The sequence below is a fragment of the Silurus aristotelis genome (genome assembly GCF_946808225.1).
Source record: "Silurus aristotelis genome assembly, chromosome: 27".
NCBI classification, from domain to species: Eukaryota; Metazoa; Chordata; class Actinopteri; order Siluriformes; family Siluridae; genus Silurus; species Silurus aristotelis.
In genome coordinates, this window is record NC_139600.1 from 9,565,227 (window position 1) to 9,589,144 (window position 23,918).

Genomic DNA, 23,918 nt, shown 5'->3' on the forward strand with positions numbered 1-23,918 from the left:
ATATATGCCATCCTATAAACATTTAAAAGAAAAAATAGAGTTTCTGGTTTGGCAGAGTGCATCTAAGTAGGTAACTGAGTGTGTGTGTATGTTCAAGGAGCTGAGAAATCTCAGCCAGTTCACATGACTTTCACACTGTCCATCAAACCCCAAAGGCAAAGCACACCCTGGTAAGGTTCATCACGTCCTTCCATAACCATTCTTCCAGCACGAATGATCAAAATTATAAAAAAAAAGGAGAAATTATCTCAACGTTCGAAAGACGTGAGACACGTGTGAACTGGTAGTATGCATCCCTAATTGAACTGAGCACATAGACCCGGGAAATTAAAAATAACTTTATCTAACACAGTATATCGAACATTTAAAGGGGCAAAATATTCTTATCATGGCACTAAAATTTAATTCAACAAAACAGACTTTTGTTCATAGCATATGTATTCATTCCACGTGTGTGAGTGTCTGATAGAACCACCTTCTACAGCAGCAGGTCTTCAAATAATCTACAAGCTTTACACGTCTTTTTCTTAATGGTCTTGATAAAATTGATATTATATCAGATTGGATGGAGACTATTGGTAAAATGCCATAAGTTCTCAATCAAATTCATGTCTATCCAACCTGAAGCCAATCAGGTTCTTGGTTTTGATCATACCAGGGTTCTTTGAGTTGTCTTGTTGGAGGGTGAATCTTCACCCAAAGGTTTTATTTACATTTATTTAATTTCTTCATCAAAGCTGTAGATCTCTTCAGCTCCTTTACAGTTACCAATGGGCTTTTGGTTTCTTCCTGATTAATGTCCTCCCTGTATTAGAACTGATATTTGGAGGATGGTCTCCATTAGGCAAAGATTGTGGTTGTTGTTTAGTCATGAGCTTGTTTTGATAGCTCCTTGGCCACATGGTGCTGTTTGATTCGACATATTCTCTAACAAACTATGGGGTCTCCTAGGAAGACGTGTATTTATATTTTGACACTTTCATTGCACACATATGAACTTAAATAAAAATTTTATCACTACACTGTGTGCACAATTATTAGGCAAGTTGTATTTTTGAGGATTAATTTTTTATTGTACAACTACAGTGCTCTTTATCAATCCAAAATTTTAACAAACCCTCAAACCTGAACATTTAAGAAGTAAAAGTGAAGTTTTGGCTTTCTTAAGAAAATGTACACCATTATTAGGCAACTATTAGTGTGCAGAATTATTTTGCAACTGAATGAAAAACTAATATTTTCCCATCTCACTTGTTTATTTTCACCAGTTAAAGTGAGATTAATAAACAAACTCAAAAATAAACATTTCTGAAATTTTAAAATGAGTACCCATCCTCCACCTTGCTGGCATCTGAGTCGAAGTGGAGCTCTGTGTCCGTTACTGATTCAACCACGGGCCCATCCATCTGGTCTGTCAAGAGTCACTCTTATCTCATCAGTCCACAAAACCTTCGAAAAATCTGTCTTCAGATATTTCTTGGCCCATTCTTGACATTTCAACTTATGTGTCTTGTTCAGAGGTGATCGGGTTTCAGCCTTTCTTACCTTGGCCATGTCTCTGAGAACTGAACACCTCATACTTCTTAACACTCCAGGTAGGTTGCAGTTGTGGAATATGGCAGCACTGGAGGATAATGGGTTCCTGCTAGCTTCATGTTTCATTCTTCTCAAATCTTCTCAAATCTCGACACGATTCTTGCGACCCTGTTGAATATTTGCTACAAAACGTTTGACGGTTCTGTGATCACGCCCGAATATCTTAGATATTTTAAGTGCGCTGCATCCCTGTGAAAGACTTCTTACAATTGTTGACTTTTCAGAGTCAGTTAAATCTATTTTTTGGCCCATTTTTCCTGAGGAGAAGAATCTGCCTAATAATTATGCACACCTTGATATATGGTGTTGATCTCCTTAGGCCACACCCTCCCTCGTTACACAAATACACATCACCTGATATGCATTAAATCCAATAAGCATTCAAGTTTATATAGCTTCGACTTGGAAATTATGGATAAAATGATGATCATGGTCAAATAATCACTTGCCTAATAATTGTGCACACTGTATATTTCACATAGCTTTGATATATGATACTTATTTAATCTACTTTAATTTCAGATTGTTACAATATGTAATCTTCTTCTTCTTCTTCTTTCGGCTGCTCCAATTAGGGGTCACCACAGCAGATCATCCGTCACCATACCCCCCTGTCCTCTACATCTGCCTCTTTCAACCCAACTACCTGAATGTCTTCCCTCACCACATCCATAAACCCTCCTTGACCTTCCTCTTTTCCTCCTTCCTGGTGGCTCCATCCTCAGCATTCTCCTACTGATATACCCCATGCGCCTCCTCTGAACATGTCCAAACCATCTCACCTTGTCTCCAAAATGTCCTCTAATAAACACATTTCTAATCCTGTAAAACATGCAATACATGTTGTATATTCCAGACTGTTACACGTTCCCTTAATGAAGGTGATGTTGAATGCACGCCACTGGATCAGACATGATGTGATTGAGCTGCATGAATAAGCTGTGTGTTGTGCGTCTTTCACACCTGTCCAAATCTTTATTCCAGCACGAGCTCCTGCCTGTGAACGCCAGGGATTTCTTCTTAATTCCGACTGTGGAACTTGTGCATGTTTCTTCTAGAACGTGACGCGGTCACGCGGTAGGACAGAGCCAAGGATTACGGTGGTCACGCGCTGAGCCGCTATTTAAACTCACCCGGGCTTTCTCTCGATCTCGTGCCAGATCTTGGGAGCGCAATTGACTTTTCCTTGTGTGGAAATCTCAGGCAGCACTAGTAGTAGAAGTCGTGAATTTTTGTTCAGTTGCACGCAACAACAAAATCTTCTTTAAGTCTTATTCAGATCAAAAATAAGGCAATAGGAGCTTTTTTTATTATCATTATTGTTTAATATTTTTATGTTCTCGCAATGTATGGGATACGCGCTGTTCTAGTGCTGTGCTTGTGCGCGCTCTCGGTGCGCGCGCAGTTCCCGCGCGACTGCACGAGCGCCGAGGCCCTGCGCAGCGCGCGCTGCTGCCCGTCGCCGTTCGGCCGCGACGACCCGTGCGGCGCGAGCCTCGGCCGCGGCCAGTGCGCGCCGGTGCGGGCGGACACGCGCGCGCACGGCCCGCAGTACCCGCACGTGGGCCAGGACGACCGCGAGCGCTGGCCGCTGCGCTTTTTCGCCAGCGCGTGCCGCTGCACTGGGAACTTTTACGGCTTCAACTGCGGCCAGTGCAGGCATGGATTCACCGGGGCCAACTGCGACACCCCCGTGACAGTCGGTGAGCATTTGCAATTGCTCCATTATAATATAGACTTGTTTGAATTGTAATAATAGCAATGATTTCAGGGTTTTTCTAAATCTTTTTCTTCTGTTTTTTTTAACCTGATTTTAATCCTAAACTGGAAATGAATAGTGTAAATGATGTAACAGCTCACATATTCATCAGAAATGTACATTTATGACATTTGGCAAAAGCCCTTATCCAGAGAGACATGTTTAATATTATATTTATATTCATACACCCAAGCAGCTATTGGGTTAAGGGCATTGCTCAGGGGTCCAGGAGTGGCAGCTTGGTGGCATCTATGACCCTCAGATCCAAAGTCCAAATCCTTTAGCCACTAAGCTGTGTTGTCATTGTTTTGTGTATTTCTTTTCAGTGGATTTATTGTCTTTCACTTGTCTCATGCAGATTTTGAACTTTTAATGTGTCAATATTTTGAACTTATATAAACCTGGTGGATCATTTAATACCTGACTACCTACAGTAGTACCTGTCTGTCTGCTGAGTGACTGACTTTAAAGCTACTTTCTAATTCAATAGCGAAACCCCCAAGTAAAACAAATCATCATCCTTTCCCTCAAGTCAAGAAGCTTTTATTGTCATTTAACCATATATAGCTGACGCAGTACACAGTTTCCTCGCCACATAAAGTGCATGTGTGCAACCTGGTGCAAACAGTGCAAAGACAACACAAGACAGTGCAAAGACAATACACAAGACACAACGAGATTGTAACGAGATAACGTGAACAGTAGCAAAAATGTAAACGAAATATTGTGCAAAAGAGCAAATAGCAGCAACCCAGGAAGATGTGCAAAAACGCCATGTAAACAGTTACTCCTCCCAATAATCAGCAGCATCACTGCCAATTAACTCATTCGTGATCTTCTTTTTCTCTCAGTAAGAAGAAATGTTCTATCTCTAAGCACGAGTGACAGACGGTCCTTCGTGAATGCTCTGGACCAGGCTAAGAAGACCGTACACCCAGACCTGGTCATCGCCACACGCCGCTATAATGAGCTGTTCAGCCCTGATGGTAACACCACTCTGTTTGAAAACATCACCATCTACAACTACTTTGTGTGGTCACACTACTACTCTGTGAGTAAGACATATCTCGGTGGTGGACAGCCCAGCTTTGGGGGTGTGGACTTCTCTCATGAGGGACCTGGGTTTGTCACATGGCACCGATACCACCTCCTGCAGCTTGAGCGGGACATTCAGGTAAAAAAAGTCCTGTCATGATCAAATATGATTATCAAGCTTACTAAGAACATTAGGTGTTCCCTATAAATGTGTTAACTTACTGTGTTGGGAATAAAAAGCACACACAAATATGTTTTAAGTTGTTAAGGAGTAATTCATTTGTTCAGAACATGTTGCGAGACCCAAGATTTGCTCTGCCATACTGGAACTTTGCCATTGGAGGAAACCAGTGTGACATCTGCACTGATGATCTAATGGGCGCCAGAAACAGCTTTGATGAAAACGGTATCAGCTCCAATTCCATCTTCTCCCAGTGGCGTGTCGTGTGTGAGGGCCTGGAAGACTATGACACGCTGGGCACCATCTGCAACAGTCAGTTCTTCCTCTTCTTCTTTTTCTTCATTTTGTTTCTCACACACACAGACCCTTATGTACCTAGTTGTCCTCCTGGAATTTTTTGTCCTCCTACGTAATTGCACACCCTTACCTCCAGGTACAAGCTCAGTTTCTTCCTATTTGCTGAAATATCAGACTTGGCACGGGAGCCCATCTGTATTCCACCTGACCACATGGCATGCTGATAGTTCTCACATGATGAAAACCCTTAGGGAATAATCTCTGTGTTTTAAGGATTATCTGCATGTGCTTCATTGGGCAAATGTAGCAAAAAGTGGATTAGCAGATTATAGTATGATACCATGTGTTCTTTCTCTCTTTTTTTTTTTCGTGACTGATTGCCTAATTTATGGGAAAAAACTTACACATGAGCAGCGATGCCATAATTACTCTCTTTTATCTATCTCTGTCTGTTTGTCTGTCTGTCTGTCTGTCTGTCTGTCTGTCTGTCTGTCTGTCTGTCTGTTTCTCCCTCTGTCTGTCTGTCTCTCTCTCTCTCTTTTTTCTCAGGTACTGAGACCAGCCCCATCAGAAGGAACCCAGCTGGGAATGTAGCAAGGCCTATGGTGCAGAAGCTTCCAGAGCCTCAGGACATTGAAGCTTGCTTGCAGCTAACCACATTCGACACCCCTCCATTTTACTCCACTTCATCTGAGAGCTTTAGAAACACCATCGAGGGTAGGAAGATCAACATACCCAATATCATAGTATACAACGTTAATTGACCATTGATACACCATGTTGAGAATCATCCTGCCAAATTCATCTGGGTGTCTGTATATATTGTGTACACAAGTTTAAGGACACTCATCTTTGTTGTTAGGCTACAGCGCACCTGAAGGTACCTATGACCCTGTGGTACGAAGCCTGCACAATTTGGCTCACCTGTTCCTGAATGGTACTGGCGGACAAACACACCTTTCCCCTAACGATCCCATCTTTGTCCTGCTTCACACCTTTACTGACGCCATCTTTGATGAGTGGCTTCGGAGACACCCGGGTAATACTTCTGATGTTATTTTCTAGTAGTCATGATTATCAGTGGTGTAAAGACCTGATTGATCTGAAACACAGATTTCAAAACATTGTACACAAACGACTTAACAGAGGCAGATACGTGTAGCAGATAAAACCAGGTACCACATGTGCAGCTCATTATCATCTGAGTATTGAACACAATAGTACCAATGGAACTTCTTCATATTTCTCTCAGTTACAATAAATGAGACGTGGCCTCTGCAACTAGAAAGAAAGGTGTCAGTTCAAATGAAGGAGGTGTGGTTTCAGTGATGTCACTTGACCTTGATTTGTTAATGCTAGTAAGAGAGGTATGTCCTCTTTGCTTGTCAGACCAACAACTACCAAGGCCAAACCTCCTTCACTCCTTTACAGTGGAGGAGGCGTGGCTTTACTTATCTGCTGAGCTTTTTTTTACCTTTTTTTAGACAGACAATGAATTTTTTCCTTCTCAGAAAAATATGGATTGGGCATCATTCTTTGCTTGTTGAGTGGTATAGATTTAGTTGAAACCTGACACATGTGGTTCTTCATCCCCAAACTTGACTACATTTTGCTTCTGATCATCATCACTGCACCCCACAACATCGTATATCTGCAATAAATGGACATTCGGTGCAACCCAGATGAGGATGGGTTTCCTCTTGAGTCTGGTTCCTCTCAAGGTTTCTTCCTAATGCCATCTCGGGGAGTTTTTCCTCGCCACAGTCGCCACCGGCTCGCTCATCAGGGACAAACTTACACTTATAAAGAACATATTCATTCTTTATCACCACATTATCTGTGTAAAGCTGCTTTGAGACAATGTTCATTGTTAAAAGCACAATACAAAATTGAAACTGTTTCCACAAAATTGAAAGCACACAATTATATAGGGTGTATGTGGATGCTGAAGCATAAAATTATCCCTTCGCTTGAACCAGGAAACCCAATCCTGTTTCAGCATGATGATGTCCTTGTGCACAATGTGAGCTCCATGAACATATGGTTTACATGGGTTGGAGCAAAGGATCTGGAGTGGCCTGATATAAAGATTTGAGCTCTCTCGACCCTATTTACTTTAGGAATTAATTACAGTGCACACCAGGCCACCTTACCCTACACCAAACTTTAATTTATTTCCACAAACACACTGCAAAATCTAGTTGAACATCACCCCAGAAGAGTGGAATCTTATGGTAAGTTTTCCACAAACTTTTGTAACTATAATATAATTAATCATTAGTATAATATTAGGCGGCAAAAAACAAAAATCCAGTGTAATATTAGACACACTGGCATCCCACAATCTGTCTATTCAAATCTTTTATAAGTATTGTTTTTACTAAATCAAATGATTGCATAATTTTTTTTTTTTTAGAATCTGCCAACTACCCAATGGAAAATGCTCCCATCGGCCATAACAGAGATTACAACATGGTGCCCTTCTGGCCTCCAATCACCAACGCGGAAATGTTTGCGACCGCTCCAGAGAACCTGGGTTACTCCTATGAAGCCACCTGGCCTGGTACGTTTTGCTAACAACAGCATAAAAGCATGAGTTGCATGTTCAGCATGGCTGCTTTCTGATCTTAAGGCATGTTGTATGCGTTGCTAATCCATACTACAGGTACCTCACATCACGCCTTCTCAATTTCCTCTCCAGCCCGCCCAATCACTCTGACTGAGATCATCACAATCGGCGTGATAGCGGCACTTGTCGTCGTGGCGATCGTCTTCGCAGTCACGACATGCGCCGTGCGCTCACGTGCCAATAACTCTGAGAGCCGGCAGCATCTGCTGGGGGAACAGTACCAACGCTATGATGATCATGACACCCACAGCAACAAGACCCAGTCTGTGGTTTAAGAATGTGAGCGCTACAACTGTGGCCTCTTTTCTATAGTCCCAGTCAAAGCTAGGTGAAGATGCCCTGTAATGGGATTTTGTATGTATTTTGAAGTGCCTTCATGATTCATATTTAGCCAAAAGTCTGCGTGGACGATAATAAAAAGGCACAAACGTTTTGACGGTGCTACATTACTTTAGCAATTAATCACTGTAAATGCAGTTATTATTTAACCGTTGTTGTTTTAATGAATATGGAGGACCCAGTTCTTGAGTTTAATACAATAAAAAAGTATTTGGACACCAAGAAATATGCGCAGTCTCAGAATTTTAGGTTTCGACAAATGTATTGCTTTGCTGGTTCCACTAGATGGCAGGTTTATACAAGGAAAAGAATCAGTGTTAAAACTGGATCTAAACCCACACCTCATACTGTACCTCTGACACACTGTGTCTATTAAAGTGATGTGCTGGGACGCTGAGTTTTCAGATTACCATCAAACAGAACACATTCTTGCACTACCCTATCTTCCAACACTCTGGTTGCTGGAAATCATTAATCCATACTGTGTTTTTTTTTTAGTTCAGGATTGAGGTTGATCAAATATGGACGACCTTAGAGATAAGAAGCAACAGCACAGTAACAAAATAATCAAAAATCAAGTTGAGTGTTGAAATTAATAGGCCATCATTTTTGACTATTTTTTTGGTAATGAAATATCTCACTGAAATAAATGTTTATTGAAATAAATGACAGTTTATTAACTTAGTGATTGAAATGAACACAATAATTATTCAGATGCATCATTTTCTGTCAGCAGTTTTGTTAGTAATTGCAGAGTGATTTGTGGGTGGGCGTTACCAATTCGGCTGTGGGCGTTACCAGTTCTGGTGTAGGCGTTACCAATTCTGCTGTGGGCGTGGAGCACCTGTGCATCATAAAGCTACGCCTTGCTATGGAAAGCCAAAGAGTTCATTAATATGTTCACATCATTTTGAAGTCCCACAATTTCAATGTCTATTTTATTTTCAAAGTACTTCGTTGGTATTATGGTTTACATACAATGTTACCAAAGTAAAAAAAAAAATTATTGCAAAAGTATATTTTAATGCATCATTTTTGGATAAAAAAAATGTTTGCGGTGTGTGCATAGGTATAAGTGTTACGGTAATTATGCACCAAAGACAATAAAAAGTAGATACATAAATATGCTTTAGGAGCGTTTACAGTACAGTTTTCATTCCATCACCTTACATTCGTGTACAAACGAAGAAGTTTTTCACTGCCTTCGTAGATCAAATTTTGGGTGCAAATGTGCATCACTTGATGATATGTAATACCGATCCAATATTTTCAATAATAAACATTCATGTATAAAAGATTTTAATATTACGATGATAATACACTACATAATACACTTTTTTGGTAGTTTATTCAACTTATAACCCAGTGAATATTGAACAGGAAGAAAACTAATGCCTACAACAGAGGTTTGGGATATAAGTGCCATAAAACGAACCCCTAGCTGTGTGCCTTAAATAAATACAACAATGTGTATTAATTGGGGTCCCAAATGAAGGTTGCCTCATTGTGGGTGATGTTAAGCACTTTGAAACACCTATTGTATTAACCACAATTTATATTATAACTTTATCAAATTACATAACAATTAAAGTTTGCTAAATCACCTGTCAGTCTGAAATAAATGTACAAATCCTCCTTTGATGCGACACACAAGTAGCTTTTGAACTCAATCACCTCTTCTTTGTTAGTACTAGTACCTTTTTATTAGCACAGTATGCATTATACATTAGTACTAGTACTAGAATTAGTACTACAGTGGTCCCCTGGAACCCCAGAATTCCGAATTTGGAGAATTTTGGATTCACCCCCGCAGCCCCTATTGTATCTTGGTGGTATCACTTTAATACAATAATGCGTTTTTTTTAATGTATGAAATTTGTTAGCGAAACATAGTTTTAAATGTTATTTCTAATGCTCCTAAACATTCGGTTCTTGCTGCCGATTCCCACAAATTAATTAATAATTCGCATCTTGCTGTTATTGAGGTTCCAAATGAAAATCCGCAAATTTTTAAGCCGCGAGTTCCGAAACAGCGAATTATCAGGGGTTGACTTTAGTACTATTTTATTACCACATTATACATTAATATTTATATTAGTACTAGAACCTCCTTATTACCTCTTTATATAAGTATTTGAGTTGTGCACTTCCTGCTTCCTACTTACACAGAGACATATTACACATTACATTAGATCACATTACAAGATATACATGGAAATCTTTTAATGAAACATTTACTTTGCTAGTTAATATAGCAGTTAGTTGGCCTAAACACAACATAAAAAACCACCAATTTATATCCTAAATATCTGTATATTTGCAAACTTTGTAGCCAACACTAACTTCGGCATGTAACTCGCCATCATGGCTACAATGAAAATATATAATTTAATGACTTACAGCCACCATTTTGGGGAAAAAAACATTTGCGGCATTTAGCAGAATTCATCTAGACATTATGTCATATTTTAAACTATGTATTACTAAAAAATTATAAAAATTGTTAGTGAAACATAGTTTTAAATGTTATTCCTAACGCGTCCGAATATTCGGTTGTTGCTGCGGATTCCCACAAATTAATTAATAATTCGCATCTTGCCTTTAGTGAGGTTCCAAATGAAAACCTGCAAATTATCAAGCCGCGGGTTCCAAAACGGCGAATTATCGGGTGTTGACTTTAGTACCTTTTTTTACCCATTATACATTAGTATTAATATTAGTACTAGTACCTCTTTATTACCTCTTTATATAAGTATTAACCAACATTAACTTCGGCATGTAACTCGCCATCACGGCTACAATGAAAATATATCATTTAATGACTCACAGCCACCATTTTTGGTTAAAAACATGCTCGAACTAGTATCCTAGATGGTTCACGCTCATGTTTTTACACACTGGCAAACATTCATCTGAATTATTTTATTTTTTGCTTAAATTTTGACCAATATTTGGTTATTCAATTTGAAGTGAAAACATAAATTTGAGAAAATTCACTAAGACAAGATGTCATAAAAATGTCGAGGTCTTATAATTAAAGTACAGGGTGCATCCTGAAAAAAATGTTGAGTTTGCGAACCTTTTGGCTTCCCATACTGAAGTCACGGCGCACAGGCGGACACTTTCATGTCTCTTTATAAGCACGCGACCAGCGACTTGAACTGAACTCTGGTTTTTGGTTTGGGTCCGTGCACTTTGCGCGTGCACAAAGAATAATTCACGTTTTTACATTTAAAAAAATGCACCGATTGCAGAACAGGTTTTTTTAGACAAACCGGATCACAGAAAGAAGATCCATCTAAAGTGCAACCGGATCCCCAGCTGGTTATTTCAGCTCTTTTTGCATTATTCACACAGGGATCTTGAGTGCATCAAGAAAGGATCTTATTTTGTTGTTGGTTTGTGGTCATGGAAGAGCACAGCAGCGTTCCGGATTTCAGAGACATCGAAGTGAAACTGGGCCGGAAAGTCCCGGAGAGCTTGGCCCGGTCCATTACGCATAGAGTAAAACCATTAGAGTCCAGTAGATCTCAGAGTCACAGCAGCAGCTCTGAGCTGAAACAACTGGAGAGCAAGATGCTGTTCCTCAAACAGGAAATGGTGAGTTCTCAACAATCTCAAAATATCAATTGCTTTTCTTCTTTATTTACAATCTAACAATGCCTTGTTATACCATTGAGAACATCTAAAGCTCCATTAGACCCAGGATCTTCATTCAGTACAACCAAAATCAGCACAACCAGACATGCTGTCATTATAAATGATAAGAAGGATTGCTCTGATCAGACAAAGGGTACTAACTTGGAAAATTTTTGAGTACCTTTACAAGGGTGGTAGTTTCACACAAGGAACTAAATGCTGCAAACTGCAATTCCAATGCCGAAGAAGGAAAGATACCTTCTACTACCTTTTTCTCCATACCATACATTTCCTCACACCTGTTTCACTTCTGTTTCTCAGAAATCTAATATTGAAACGGAACAGTTGTTATGGTCTGGGTGAGTAGTACCAGTACAAAAAGAACATCTAAATAAACACGCCTACAACTCAAATTTCATCTCTAACGACGAGCTCCAGATCACCTACGTATAGCTTCTATAAGCCATGCAGCTGGGAGTTCATGGCTTGTAGGACATCAACCCCCTGATAACATCGCACTGTACATGGAGTCATCAGGAAGTCGGCAATTATGACAGAAGTCTGCTTCCTTCTGCTTCCCTATACCCCAGGAACATAGAGTGGAGATAAAGGTCATGTCTTAAACACTCCCTATAGGCAAACCAGAGGTCAACATTTGGTTTTTTGAGCTAGAAACTGAGAAATGTGTTCACACGTAGTAGTAATCTGGTTTTAGACTATACTGTATAACTCAAACATACCTTTGAATCAGATTCAGAATGGACTTTCTACACCTCATCCAAGCGCCGTTCACACATTCTCATTCGCCAATCCTGCCGTTCACACAATCCGAATCTTCTACAGAAACTGTACCATAGTATCACCTTGCACTGGGTGCAGTAAAATATCCCGAACTTAAATCATCCTGTCTTCTAAAGGTTAAAGGTTAGAGAGGAGTCACTGACTCCAGATGTATCCTCTAGGGTTGGAGCAGGGCTCGGGGGCAAACATTTCAACGAGTAGCTACTTTTCGGCGATCTGGTCTGCAGAACCGTGACCAATTTGGAGCCTGTTCTTTGAAGGCTTTATCATTTAGTGCAGGATTTGTCCAGTGTACATTTCGTTACTATTTTCATATTAAAAACATTTCATAAGAAAAGTGCAACACTATACTTAAACAACTTTCTACCTTCTTATGGTTGTAGTCTTGAGACCATAAATATTAGACTGTTAATAAAATCGATTACTGTATATTATATATATATATATATATATATATATATATATATATATATATATATATATATATATATATATATATACTGTATTTTCCGGATTATAAGACGCTACTTTTTTCCCACGTTTTGAACCCCGCGGCTTAAACAACGAAACGGCTTATTTATGAATTTTTCCTGGGTTTTTCCCGGTTTCACAAACTTCAAACCAAAAAACTGAACCCCATAACATTAGACCAATTAAATTTCCGCACGGAAACGAAAAAACGCACTTCACCTGTGTTCTGAGCTGCACGGCTTCGGGAGAAAAAACTTCCACCGATGAAGATTTTTAAACGCACGACGATGCCAAAATATAAACTACCGAGAAAAATAGTTGTGAAAGGAAGGAGGAAGACAGTAAACAATGACTTTCTTGGTCGGCTACCGTTTAGATACAAGCCGTTGTAGCGCGTTGAGTCTGGGTGAAGGGAGAGCTCACTAACTCCAGTTGCAACAGAAATCATATAAGCACAGACAGGTTTCCAAAACTCGTGCTTTTTTATTTTTCTTGGCAACAGCGTTACGGGTTAGTCAAAGAAACTTATAAATGAGCATCAGAAAATAATAAGGACATATTCCTCGGTCTTGCACACATGCAGTAATACCGGAAAATGCGGCGGCAGGCTATTCCCAAAATGCCGCTCTGCTGTTAAAGGAAGCGCAACATATTTCACCCGTTACACCGTGTGTAACGTGTCTTTCGTTAAAGCCTGTGTAAAGTACATTAGTGTAGACACCTGCGGCTTATAGACAGGTGCAGCTTATTTATGTTCAAAATAAAAATATTAGTAAAATTCAGTGCTTATATATGGGTGCGCTTTATAGTCCGGAAATTAGGGTATATATGTATATGCTTAACTTTTTATAACAAACTATGGATAGAATGTAGTTACATGCATGAACTCTAAATAATAGGTCATGGAAACTAAATAATAGGGTATTTGTTTTAGTATATATATATTTGCATCCTCTAAAAAAATGTAATTGTGCTGCACATTGTTTCAGACAGTATTTCCATGTGGTCCCATTTATATATACAAAAAAAACATGTCTATCGTGTGTGCTATGGAATCGGCCGACGTACGAATTGTACCGCATGCCTGCTGATGTGTGGTGCAGCAGGAGGTATAGAATAATTATAGAATCAAGATTTTGGGTGTGTGAATTTCAAGGTGGCTACATATCAAATGAAAAACTTTTTGATTTGCATATTTAAAACGAACCGAACACAAAAACGGCCTACGGATGCGTAACACTGTCTAATATTTGCCCAGTCTTGCTTTGTAGAGTTTGTACAGAGGAGCAGATTTTTTTGTTAATTCCAAAGGCATCTTGTCTTATCACCTTTTACTCTCGTTTGTCTTTATTATGTCTGCTGTCTTTGACCTTGGAAAGGCTTGTGGATAGAGATACAGATCCCCGCTATAAGACTTTGCCCTAATCACACTCTTATTACCCTGGTCACAGATTTATCAAAAAAGAAACAAACTAAAAAATGTAGATAAAATGTAGTGTGTGTGTGTGTGTGTGTGTGTGTGTGTGTGTGTGTGTGTGTGTGTGTGTGTGTGTGTGTGTGTGTGTGTGCATGCTCGCACATGAACTCAGTAGCTTGTCTGGTTGTCCTGCTCTTAATGTGAGTGATAACATTGAGGGTCAAGAGGCCAGGTCTCAGATCAGTTGTTAAAAGCCAGCAGTAGCTCGTGCAGCTGGTTCTGTATACACACACTCATGCATGCACAAACACCCCCGATACACACACACACACACACACACACACACACACACACACACACACACACTGTTTTGAATCCAGGAATGAGGTCAATTCATAGACACATAGTCAAAATAAATGTAATGAGAAAGTTATGTCTCCTCAGCTCTATACATGGTAATATAAGTGTTTGATGTGTTGGAAATACACGTCTCTTACTTTGTTATTCATTGCTCACCTCGTTTTACGGAACACATGCGGCTGCAGGCTGTGGAGCACAAGCTACAGTTGGTTTCCACACACCACGGCTTAATCTTTAATCCAATCAAGGCTTTGTCGGTTGTCCCCGAAGCAGGCTGTGTTTCTGGAGTTACAGCTGCTACTATCCTTCTGCTTCAGGGTTTTATGTTTTTTTTTCTTTTTTAATTCGACAATAAATTTGTGCAATGTTCATTTTATGCCAAAGGTATTTGATTAGTCAAGACATGTTTGCTGTCTAATATTTGTTTTAGATGTTGTACTTGTTAGCTAGATTATCTTAATAGCTTCATTGCGAATCTAAAAGTGGAAACATTTTTGAGACATTCGGAACGAGTGGACCGTTTCAGAAACTTTGACTATAACTGAATTATTCATTAAAAAAGTCACGTGACTAATTTGAGTCATATGAAGTTTGTGTCTTTTGTGGGTGTGGAGTGTTGTCGCTGGTGGGCGTGTACCGTCTATTCAGCGTTTTTAGTGCTGATGTGCAAGTGGCCAAAAACGTAGCTTCTAGCACGATTTACTGCAGTGTACAATTTCTATGTCTTTAGTATATCCGTGAGATTAATTGTAACAGTTTAATAAAAGGAAAAACAAGTCACAGTGGCCCACTTGATGTATGTTAGGCTTTGTATTAGCTTTCTTGGCAGCACAAGCTAGCTCGCAATTCACAGTACATTTGCATTTACATTTGTGGCAGACGCCCTTATCCAGAGCGACGTACAAAAGTGCTTTGAGTCTCTAGCAATGAATAAATCTACACTGGTATGCCAGATTACAAACTTAATATGAATATAACTCTTGAATTCTACAAAGCAAACTTGGAAAGTGCTAGTTTATGTATTTCTGGAAGAGGTAGGTCTTCAATCGTCGCTTGAAGATAGTCAGGGACTCTGCTGTACGGACATCTAGGGGAAGTTCATTCCACCACCTCGGTGCCAGAACAAAGAAGAGCCTTGAAGTATAATCAGTTTTTAGTACATCAATTTGTAGGTAGTAAAGTTCACAAAGTAAATGCAGTAATCCATAAACGCAATCTAGAGAGGAGTGATTTCATTTACTTGCTTTCTAAGGGTTTTTTTTCCCTTCTTCGTAGTGTCTAGACTTTAACACATTATGACATTACACATATGATACATTTATGCATATAGGCAATTGTATATGATGATCCAAAAAATTAAAAATAAACGGTTTAGACAGTTTTGAGAGGTTGGAATTAATAATGAATGTTGAATGAGCATATGGATGGGCTAAGCATTTTTTCAAGGCAATATCCGTGGCATTTCTCGGCTATGTTTTGCACACCTGAATAGTAAATAAATTGTGGCTTTGTTGCTCGTTGCATTAATGTTTCTAGCTGGTTAGATAATGAGTTGCTAGAAATCTACATTTTACACTCTCCTACAGAAATATGCTTTATGGTGCTAAATATAGATATGTATTGTCATTAATCATAGCTCAGACCCCTAAAAGACAAAATAGTCCTTGATCCAGATTTGTATATGCGACATGGACAAAACTTAATGATAAAAAATTCAGTCTGTGTAACACAGTTTTGTTTTTCTTTCATTCACATTGTTTTTAATCCTTTTTTTTTAAATCTGAGGACATGTAGTTATGTACTTGGTAAATGCTAAACCACCAGGCTCATTTTATTAAGCTAATCAGTTTATTTGACTGTATATAGTGGCAAACCTGTAGAAACATATTCCTAGTTATTTCTGTTCAAAGGAAAGGAGAGGGTGTTCTTGGTTATATGATGAACATCTGTTGTAGTACTGTGTTATATTTAGTCAAATTTAACATGGTGAGTAAGTGTAAACGTATCACCCTGTCTCGACACGTCCTCGCATCTGAGAACACGCACAGCTTTGATTTATTTTACAGCCTTCAAGCATGTCCTAATGTCGTTCGTCATGGTGTGTCATGAACCGATAGCAGGTCACGGTATTTGTTACACATGTGCTAATAATTTCAGCATGTGTTAAAGACACTCAGAAAGCCACTTTCACCTGTTGAAAAGAACATTAGAAGTATTGTTTCACCTCATGTGGGGGAATTTGGTGCATTGGTTTCCATGAGATGTTTTTTCTCCTGCTTTTTCCCAGAAGGATTAATGGATTACAGAATCATTTCAGTCTTTCTATGACCAGGATTAGTATTAATGTCATTGTTTTCCTTTTTTTTCTACGGAAAACCAAAAATTGTATTTATAAATATCGTAATAATCCTACAGTTACTTTGAATCACCAGCTCGTCACCATTGGAAATCACGAGACCATTTTAATTTCTACTAAATTTCGCACATAGAATCTATTAAACCATATGTTATGGTACATTATAATCTTAACCAGTTCACTTATTCTTTTTTTTTTTTACAAACCGAGCCAAGCATTACAAATCCACTCCACCACAAACCAATGGTGTCCATGAGGGTTTTTTTGTCTCTTTTCCTTTTTTTGCAGCAGGGTGCTTGATTTTGACAGACCGTATGCTAAGGTTTCTTTTGTTCTTTGTGAAAGACGAAAGGGGCAAATTTCGGTCAGCACATAAACCATCTCAGGGCACACTAAAGACAAACCTATAAACCTTCAGATCCTTAGAATTAGCTGTATATTATTATCCAGCAGTAATAGCACATGGACTTTTTGTTATTCCGGAGCATTTTAGTTCACATGCCGCTCAACCACTAGCTCATGTCTTTGTTTTATCTCCACCATTGATCTCCATATGCACAAGATTCTATGGCTATGTGTTGAGTTGGTGATCCCATAGAGCCAGGACGTAGTCACAATCCAAACACTAGCCATATTATTGGGCTGTGGCAGCCTACTTATGACAGAGCTGCAGTGTCTTAACCCCAACTGACAAACCATCTGTTATAGCACTAAATGAATGACAGGATACTCCTAATTCTAATATTTGTGTCTTTTTTTATTTATCTTTTATATTTTATATGTGGTGTTTTTTGTTTTTCTCACCATTGCAAATGGCGTTTATGTTGTTTCTGCGACTGGCTGTTTTGCTTGGATTCAGACGTGCAGTATTTTGCATACCATTTGGGTCCTTATGTCATAGCTGAGCACTTCCTGCAGCTGGAGAGCCACAGCCTTTGCTTTTTGTTTCTTCAGCTCACATGTCAGTTTTGCAGTGGGGCTGAAACCCAGTCTGATTACATGGCCACGCTTTTTAGGTCGGCTACATTTCTAGAATTTTACACCATTTTTAGATACTGATCAAAAGTCATGCCATGACTAGGTAATGTTTGGGGATTGTTCAGTAATACTTTGGAATAATGCCTTAGCTGGCGAGAATTTCCTTGTAAATGTTTTTATGGAGAAGGTGAAGCAAGGCGAGTTAACAAAACAAAACTATCACATGTTTCAACATTTACCTCAGATGTGTTGGAAAATTGATAAGAAAAACCTGAAACTTTGACTAAAATTATATTACATCTTATCAAACAAAACTTTGCTCCAATTATTTATTATATATTATTATTATTATTATTATTATTATATTTATTGGAAACTTTCGACTTCTGAAAATGTGAATTAAAATCGTTTGCACGTAACTATCAAGTATTTACATGTATATACTTCAGCTTTCCTTGAGGTAGTGATTAGCACAACAATAGATTGTTTATCTATAATCTTCTTGTAAAGATGAAGGTAAACAGAACGTCAATTGAATGTTACATGCTGGTTCCTTTGTCACGATATCAAAACTACTTTGAGGTGGATTCTCACCGTATTTACCAGAGACATATAGAACTTTAACATCAGCATATTTTTGCAAGCTAATCAAATCCAATTAAAGAAAAAGCCATTGATTACTGAAAAATATAGGCCTGTGTTAGTGTGAACTAATTAGTGGCATTTAATTTTTTTCCCAAAACACAGGCTCATCTCCGTGCCATCGACGTCAAACTGATGCAGCAGCTTCTTTCCATCAATGAAGGCATCGAGTCCATCCGCTGGGTGATGGAGGAGAGAGGGGGCATGGCCAGCCGGGAGAGCAGCTTAAATGGCAGCCTGTACAGTCTCTCAGACAGCCAGGATGCATCTCCTCACGGGAGTTTCAGCAGCCTTCAGGACAGAACGGACGAACTGGATGGAATTTCAATTGGCAGTTACCTGGACACTCTAGGGGAGGACTTGGAACATTCATCCCCCACTGACCAATCAAATAGCTTCCATGACCAGTCCATCATCGGGGATGAGACTTTCAGTAAATCTCCTCTTAGACCCAGAGTGGACTCTGATGAGTACTACTGTTTCAGATAACACTAACATACACTGCAAAGGATTATGGGGCATCTTAAGGTGCTGGTCCTTAATCAGTTGGTCATTTAAATGAATGAATGAATGAATGAATGGATGGATGAAAGTGTTCAGTCACGAGTAACAGTTAAGGGGGGGGAGTGTAGTTACTCTAAGCAAAGCGCTAGCTGTTAGCATTTGCTGCTACTGCTGATACAGAAATGTTTCTTCGATTCTGTTCAGGAGTCACCAGATTTTAAATGGCTGACCTAAAATTTCTAAGTGAATTAGAGATCCTGCAGTCGATTAATACTCTTATTTTTAAAGCACAGCATTTCCAGGGAATAAACTTTTAATACTGTGCACTACATTCTTAACTATTCCAAAAGTCTTCTTCTCTTACTGTATTTCACAAACAATTGTCTAAATATCCATCAGAGTTTTCCCTCATAAACGTGTTTTTGACGTTAGCATAGAGCACAGATTACACAAAAAAGGGACATTTCTTACACTGCAACCAGATTTTTATTAACCATTAAGTACAAAATGTTAGCAAATGCTTGAAACTAGCACAAATTAGCATAACATTTGCTCTAACGTGAGTTAATACACAGAAGGGTGAAAAGTCACTTAAGCCACACAGCTATGTTAATAATAAGTCTTTGCAAATGGTTTTCAAAATAGTGTGTAACATTAACCAGTAGCTATGTCTGTTTTATTTTGTTTACGTCACGTTGCTGCACTTTCTGATCAGTGAAGCTTTGAAAAAATGTGGATTTTGAAGTGCAATTTCTTGCTATTATGCCAAACTTTTTAGTGACAAAACTATTTACCTTTAGCTAAAGACTGAAATACTTGTCTTTCCAATGTTCTTACCTAATCTATATTTTAATTTCTTATTGAACTGTTGACACTGTTTTTATAAAGAAGACTTTTGAGACTTCAGCCCACTGAAGACATAACAGAGTCACGTGGTTAATATTTGAACATGGACTTAAGTGTGTCTGAGTGCGAGTGCGTTGTGTGCGACTATACATTTCCGATGTACTGTATAATATCAAACGGTTGCTTCTAATTTATTGCTGTACTGTTTTTAATTGCATTTTGTGGTAAAAAATGTTATAATATATTGTTATTGAGAGCTTTTTTTGAGTGTGTGTTTTTTTTTTTAAGTCTTTAAGAGATTTTTTTATTTAGAAGTAGGGATGTAGATGGACTTTTATTCACTAAGTTAACTTTTGAATTAAAGAAGCAATGTGGAAGCAAGGAATTGCCGTGGCAATTTGAGAATGTGGGCTTTCTCTGTAGATTTAAGTTTAAGGCGAAATCTCACTTTATCCTTTATCGACTCCATCTTGAGTTCCACTCCAATACCGAGGGCAATTAGCATTAGTTACTACCAGTATGATCACTATTAAATTAGCTTCAGGTATATTTTCATTTGCAATCTGTTTTTTTTCTTTTTTTTTCATTAATTCAGTTCCCTGGGCATCTAGATCCTCCAAGTCTGTTTGTACATTTGGCGCACAATAGAGTTGGCAGGTGAACAGCTGACTTTATTGAGGGACTGGGGTTCCTACACACATCCGTGTTCGACCTTGGCAAAGATGACTCCCAAAAGCATCACTAGATGATGAACACAGATGGATCCCTACATTGCCTTTGCACAATGGGGCCATTTTTCTGTTATTCTGTTATACATCTGTTTTTCCCCTTAGAACAGTGTATTTACTGTATATTTGATACAGATGAGGTTAATGTTACTAACAGCCATCTTGACAATGTCCTTATACATGCTAAATGGCAAGCGCAACTGTTTGATTGTCACAATACAGCATGGCTAAGTAAACCAAAATAAAAGCACATGTATTAAGCATCAACATGATGTGAGCATCACACTTACCATCAAGAGGTTAATTAAATAACTTCTAGCCTACTGTTGAAAGACTCTGATGTTATTTGACTGAAAATATGACTAAAAATGAAACTAGCCAGCTAGTGTGTAGCTGAGTTAGTCTTTCTTACAGGCAACGCAAAAAGACTGGAAACTGTAGAAATGAAACAGAATAATCTGGAATGTCGAAATTTTATTCATAGGAATATTTTTCTTTTTTTTTTTAAGGTCTCAGTTTTAGTAAAATGACTATAAAGCATAACCATTCTTACATCGGTTCTGTAATACTGAGAAATGTCAACGTTACCTTTATAACATGGGGCGCATACTTTCTTTAAATGTCTTAATGTGGAATTGTTTAGTAAAACAGTTATATAATATAATGTATATATTTGAAACATTACTGAGTGACTAGAGGATTTTTTTTAAAACAAATTAGCTAACAGCTCTTAATGAACAATGTACAGTTAGCGTAGCTGTGGAAGTAGGATATAACTCTCAGGGTTAGGGTTATTAATGATCAACATTGAACCCAGTTTTGTTAGGTTATACCTATGAAACATGACATTTTTATGGCTACAATTAAGCTAATTAATGGCTAAATACAATTTCCATAGTTTCTGCCATACTGATAAAAAGGAACATGCAAAATTGAAATGTAAAAAAGGGGGATGGGTATTTTTTACAGTTCTAACTGTCAGTCTTATGAACTAAACCCAGTCAAAAAATAATAATTTTTGAAAAACAACATTCATAGAATTTGATGATTTTAATAGAAATTGGTCACAATGTGTATTGGTCATGGGTATTGGTCATAATGTGCCTGTGGGCCTCTACTAAGGATTTTTTGCTTTCTACTGGTGGCATTTTAAGAAGATATCACTAAGAACCAGTAAACCACATTTGTGTTTGATGTGTTTGTATGTTACTAAATGGTGAGTTGAGTTTTGCTTCATGGAAACCATTTGGTATTAGTTTACCACTGTATTGGTATTTGTAGTGGCATCCATTTGAATTTATGCGATGGTTTTGATTTTTTTTCTCGGCTAGGATGTTTAACAAATAAACATGTTTTGTATTACAGTGTGATTATGTGCACTCAGCACTGATGGTTTTGCTGATAATTTACGCCGTCAAAACAGGAAAGAGGAACCAAAGTTGATTAAAAGTTGTCTCAAGACTTGTTAAGAGTAAAACCTTATTTAATCAGTTAACAAAGGATATGATAATTAGTTTATGGATGAAGTGATCAGTTTGGCATTCATTAGGTTTTAAGGGAAAACCTCCATAGGAAAAGAAATATTTCTCTTTCTCAGTCTTTCAGTACTTGTGGTCTTGAGAACTGGTTTGTCTGGTTGGGCAAACGGCCTGGAGTTTAAATTCCACTGCAGGCTACTTATTCACTAACGATGCTGAGAATTAGTTTACTTTCCATAGGTAGGATCACAATCTTGCCTTTTGTACTTGTCCTTGCCCATCACACCTTTTTAAAATCTCCACTTCACGCCTTTAGTTGTTGGGAAATTTAGACCTTCACACACTGAGCAAGGTCTCCACTCCCTTATCATCAATAGTGTTAGGATTAATCTGGATTAAGGCAAAAAAATGAACTCTACAAACACGCTGATTTAGCGAGGTATGGTTCCTAATGCAAGCACTAACATGTCAATTCATGAGATTTTATTGTGTGTGGCTTCATGCTTCTTTAGTCACCCAGCTGTTGTGTACACATGAAATTGGAGAAGTTATTGCCTCTTTACTTTCTCCATGTATTTGTTCTCCACTAAGTTGCAGTATAATTTATGTAGGTAATGACAATGTGTTAAACTTTATTGTATTGGATTATACAGTTTGATTTTTTTTTTTAAGTCACAATCGAATCATCTACAATATTTTTCACCTACCTACCTACCATTTAACAGTTTCCTGTTCTATTTTTTCACAGAAACATCCTGTGACTGTCTTCTCAGACCTGGTATGTAAATGTGACCTGACTGCAATTCTGGTTTGCATAACAAGGCTTTCAATGCCTGCTTAAGAAAGACCAAAGGGGCAAAACCCTCTGTCCCAGTGGCAGAGCCAAGAGAAACAGACATTCATCTAGATTAAACATAATTACTCTCTCTGGGGCCGGGCAAATCAGAGAGAGAAAGAGAATCTCCAGAGGGATCATTACCAAATTAGACCCAAACAGTGCACTCTAGGGAAACTAATACCAGGTAAAACTGTGTGAACCTGTCAGTGTTGGTCAGTAAGGATGGGGATACAGGTTACGACAGCACATCAAAAAGACCTCTGATCTCTGAGAGAGTGTGAGAGAGAAAGAGAAGAGACGTTATAGAAGCAAAGTAGGCACTATGGAAAGCAGGATTGTTCACACAAACAAAGATTCCAACAATACAGACCCCTTTGTATGGCCGTGTACATATTTAACTTCCTCCTCTGCATAAAGCTATGCATTATACTCCTTTAGAGTGAAGCCAAAAGATGCTTGCCTCAAGCAGTATTTTCCCTGAAAGAAAGCACATTCATTTAATCTTAATGAATGAACTGGATTTAAGCATGAAATTTTATTTTTTATTTTTGATTGAGTGTATGCACACTATAACCAGTGCTTCTTCAAAACTTAGTTTTAAATTCCCTCTGTAAAGCAAATATTATGGTCCAAATGTGGGAAGGACTGGAAAATGTATTACATGGCCATGCCAGTAATATCAGTTTTACCATCCAGAAAAGAATCCGAGTCACGTCTCGGGTGATTTAGAAGAGAATTCCCATTCCTTGAAGTAAACCGCATTCCTGTCTTTAATTGTGATCTAAAACGTGCGCTGCTGAGTTTGCAGGAAAATATGCCAGTCTGTCTACTTATTCCACCAAATAGATTCCATGACCTAGACTCATTACTGAGATCTGCTAATATATGACATATTTTGTGTAAAAAGTATAAAATCTACACTACAGAGTCACGTCGAGGTAGTGTTTTTTTTTGGGGGGGGGGTCCCTGAGCAATTTTAAGAATTTCTTATCTTTTGCCAAATACAAAAGTGACTCAGGCAAAT

General features: G+C 38.4%; 2 protein-coding genes across 3 annotated transcripts; both read left to right on the forward strand.

Annotated features, from left to right (window-relative positions):
• The first annotated feature begins 2,658 nt into the window (after nucleotides 1-2,658).
• LOC310721169 (5,6-dihydroxyindole-2-carboxylic acid oxidase-like) lies at nucleotides 2,659-8,062 on the forward strand. Of its 2 annotated transcripts, none has more exons than XM_083532557.1 (7): nucleotides 2,659-3,299; nucleotides 4,207-4,529; nucleotides 4,679-4,883; nucleotides 5,418-5,585; nucleotides 5,731-5,907; nucleotides 7,285-7,431; nucleotides 7,534-8,062. In XM_083532557.1, the coding sequence occupies exons 1-7, from the start codon at nucleotides 2,942-2,944 to the stop codon at nucleotides 7,770-7,772; spliced, it is 1,617 nt and encodes a 538-aa protein (XP_083388683.1). In that variant the 5' UTR covers nucleotides 2,659-2,941; the 3' UTR covers nucleotides 7,773-8,062. The 2 variants fall into 2 exon arrangements, with proteins under 2 accessions (XP_083388683.1, XP_083388684.1); XM_083532558.1 differs by having other exon boundaries at nucleotides 7,570-8,062.
• A 2,895-nt stretch (nucleotides 8,063-10,957) lies between these two features.
• Nucleotides 10,958-20,108, forward strand: lurap1l (leucine rich adaptor protein 1 like). The gene is made up of 2 exons (XM_083532607.1): nucleotides 10,958-11,436; nucleotides 18,606-20,108. The coding sequence occupies exons 1-2, from the start codon at nucleotides 11,245-11,247 to the stop codon at nucleotides 18,987-18,989; spliced, it is 576 nt and encodes a 191-aa protein (XP_083388733.1). The 5' UTR covers nucleotides 10,958-11,244; the 3' UTR covers nucleotides 18,990-20,108.
• Nucleotides 20,109-23,918: the final 3,810 nt, after the last annotated feature.

Bases quoted from the DNA above. Each gene is read 5' to 3' on its own strand.
- LOC310721169 (XM_083532557.1), top strand. From the start codon at position 2,942: ATGTATGGGATACGCGCTGTTCTAGTGCTGTGCTTGTGCGCGCTCTCG. The intron at 4,530-4,678 runs GTAAAAAAAGTC...TCATTTGTTCAG, and splicing joins AGCTTGAGCGGGACATTCAG to AACATGTTGCGAGACCCAAG. The intron at 4,884-5,417 runs GTCAGTTCTTCC...CTTTTTTCTCAG, and splicing joins GCTGGGCACCATCTGCAACA to GTACTGAGACCAGCCCCATC.
- lurap1l (XM_083532607.1), top strand. From the start codon at position 11,245: ATGGAAGAGCACAGCAGCGTTCCGGATTTCAGAGACATCGAAGTGAAA. The intron at 11,437-18,605 runs GTGAGTTCTCAA...CCCAAAACACAG, and splicing joins TGTTCCTCAAACAGGAAATG to GCTCATCTCCGTGCCATCGA.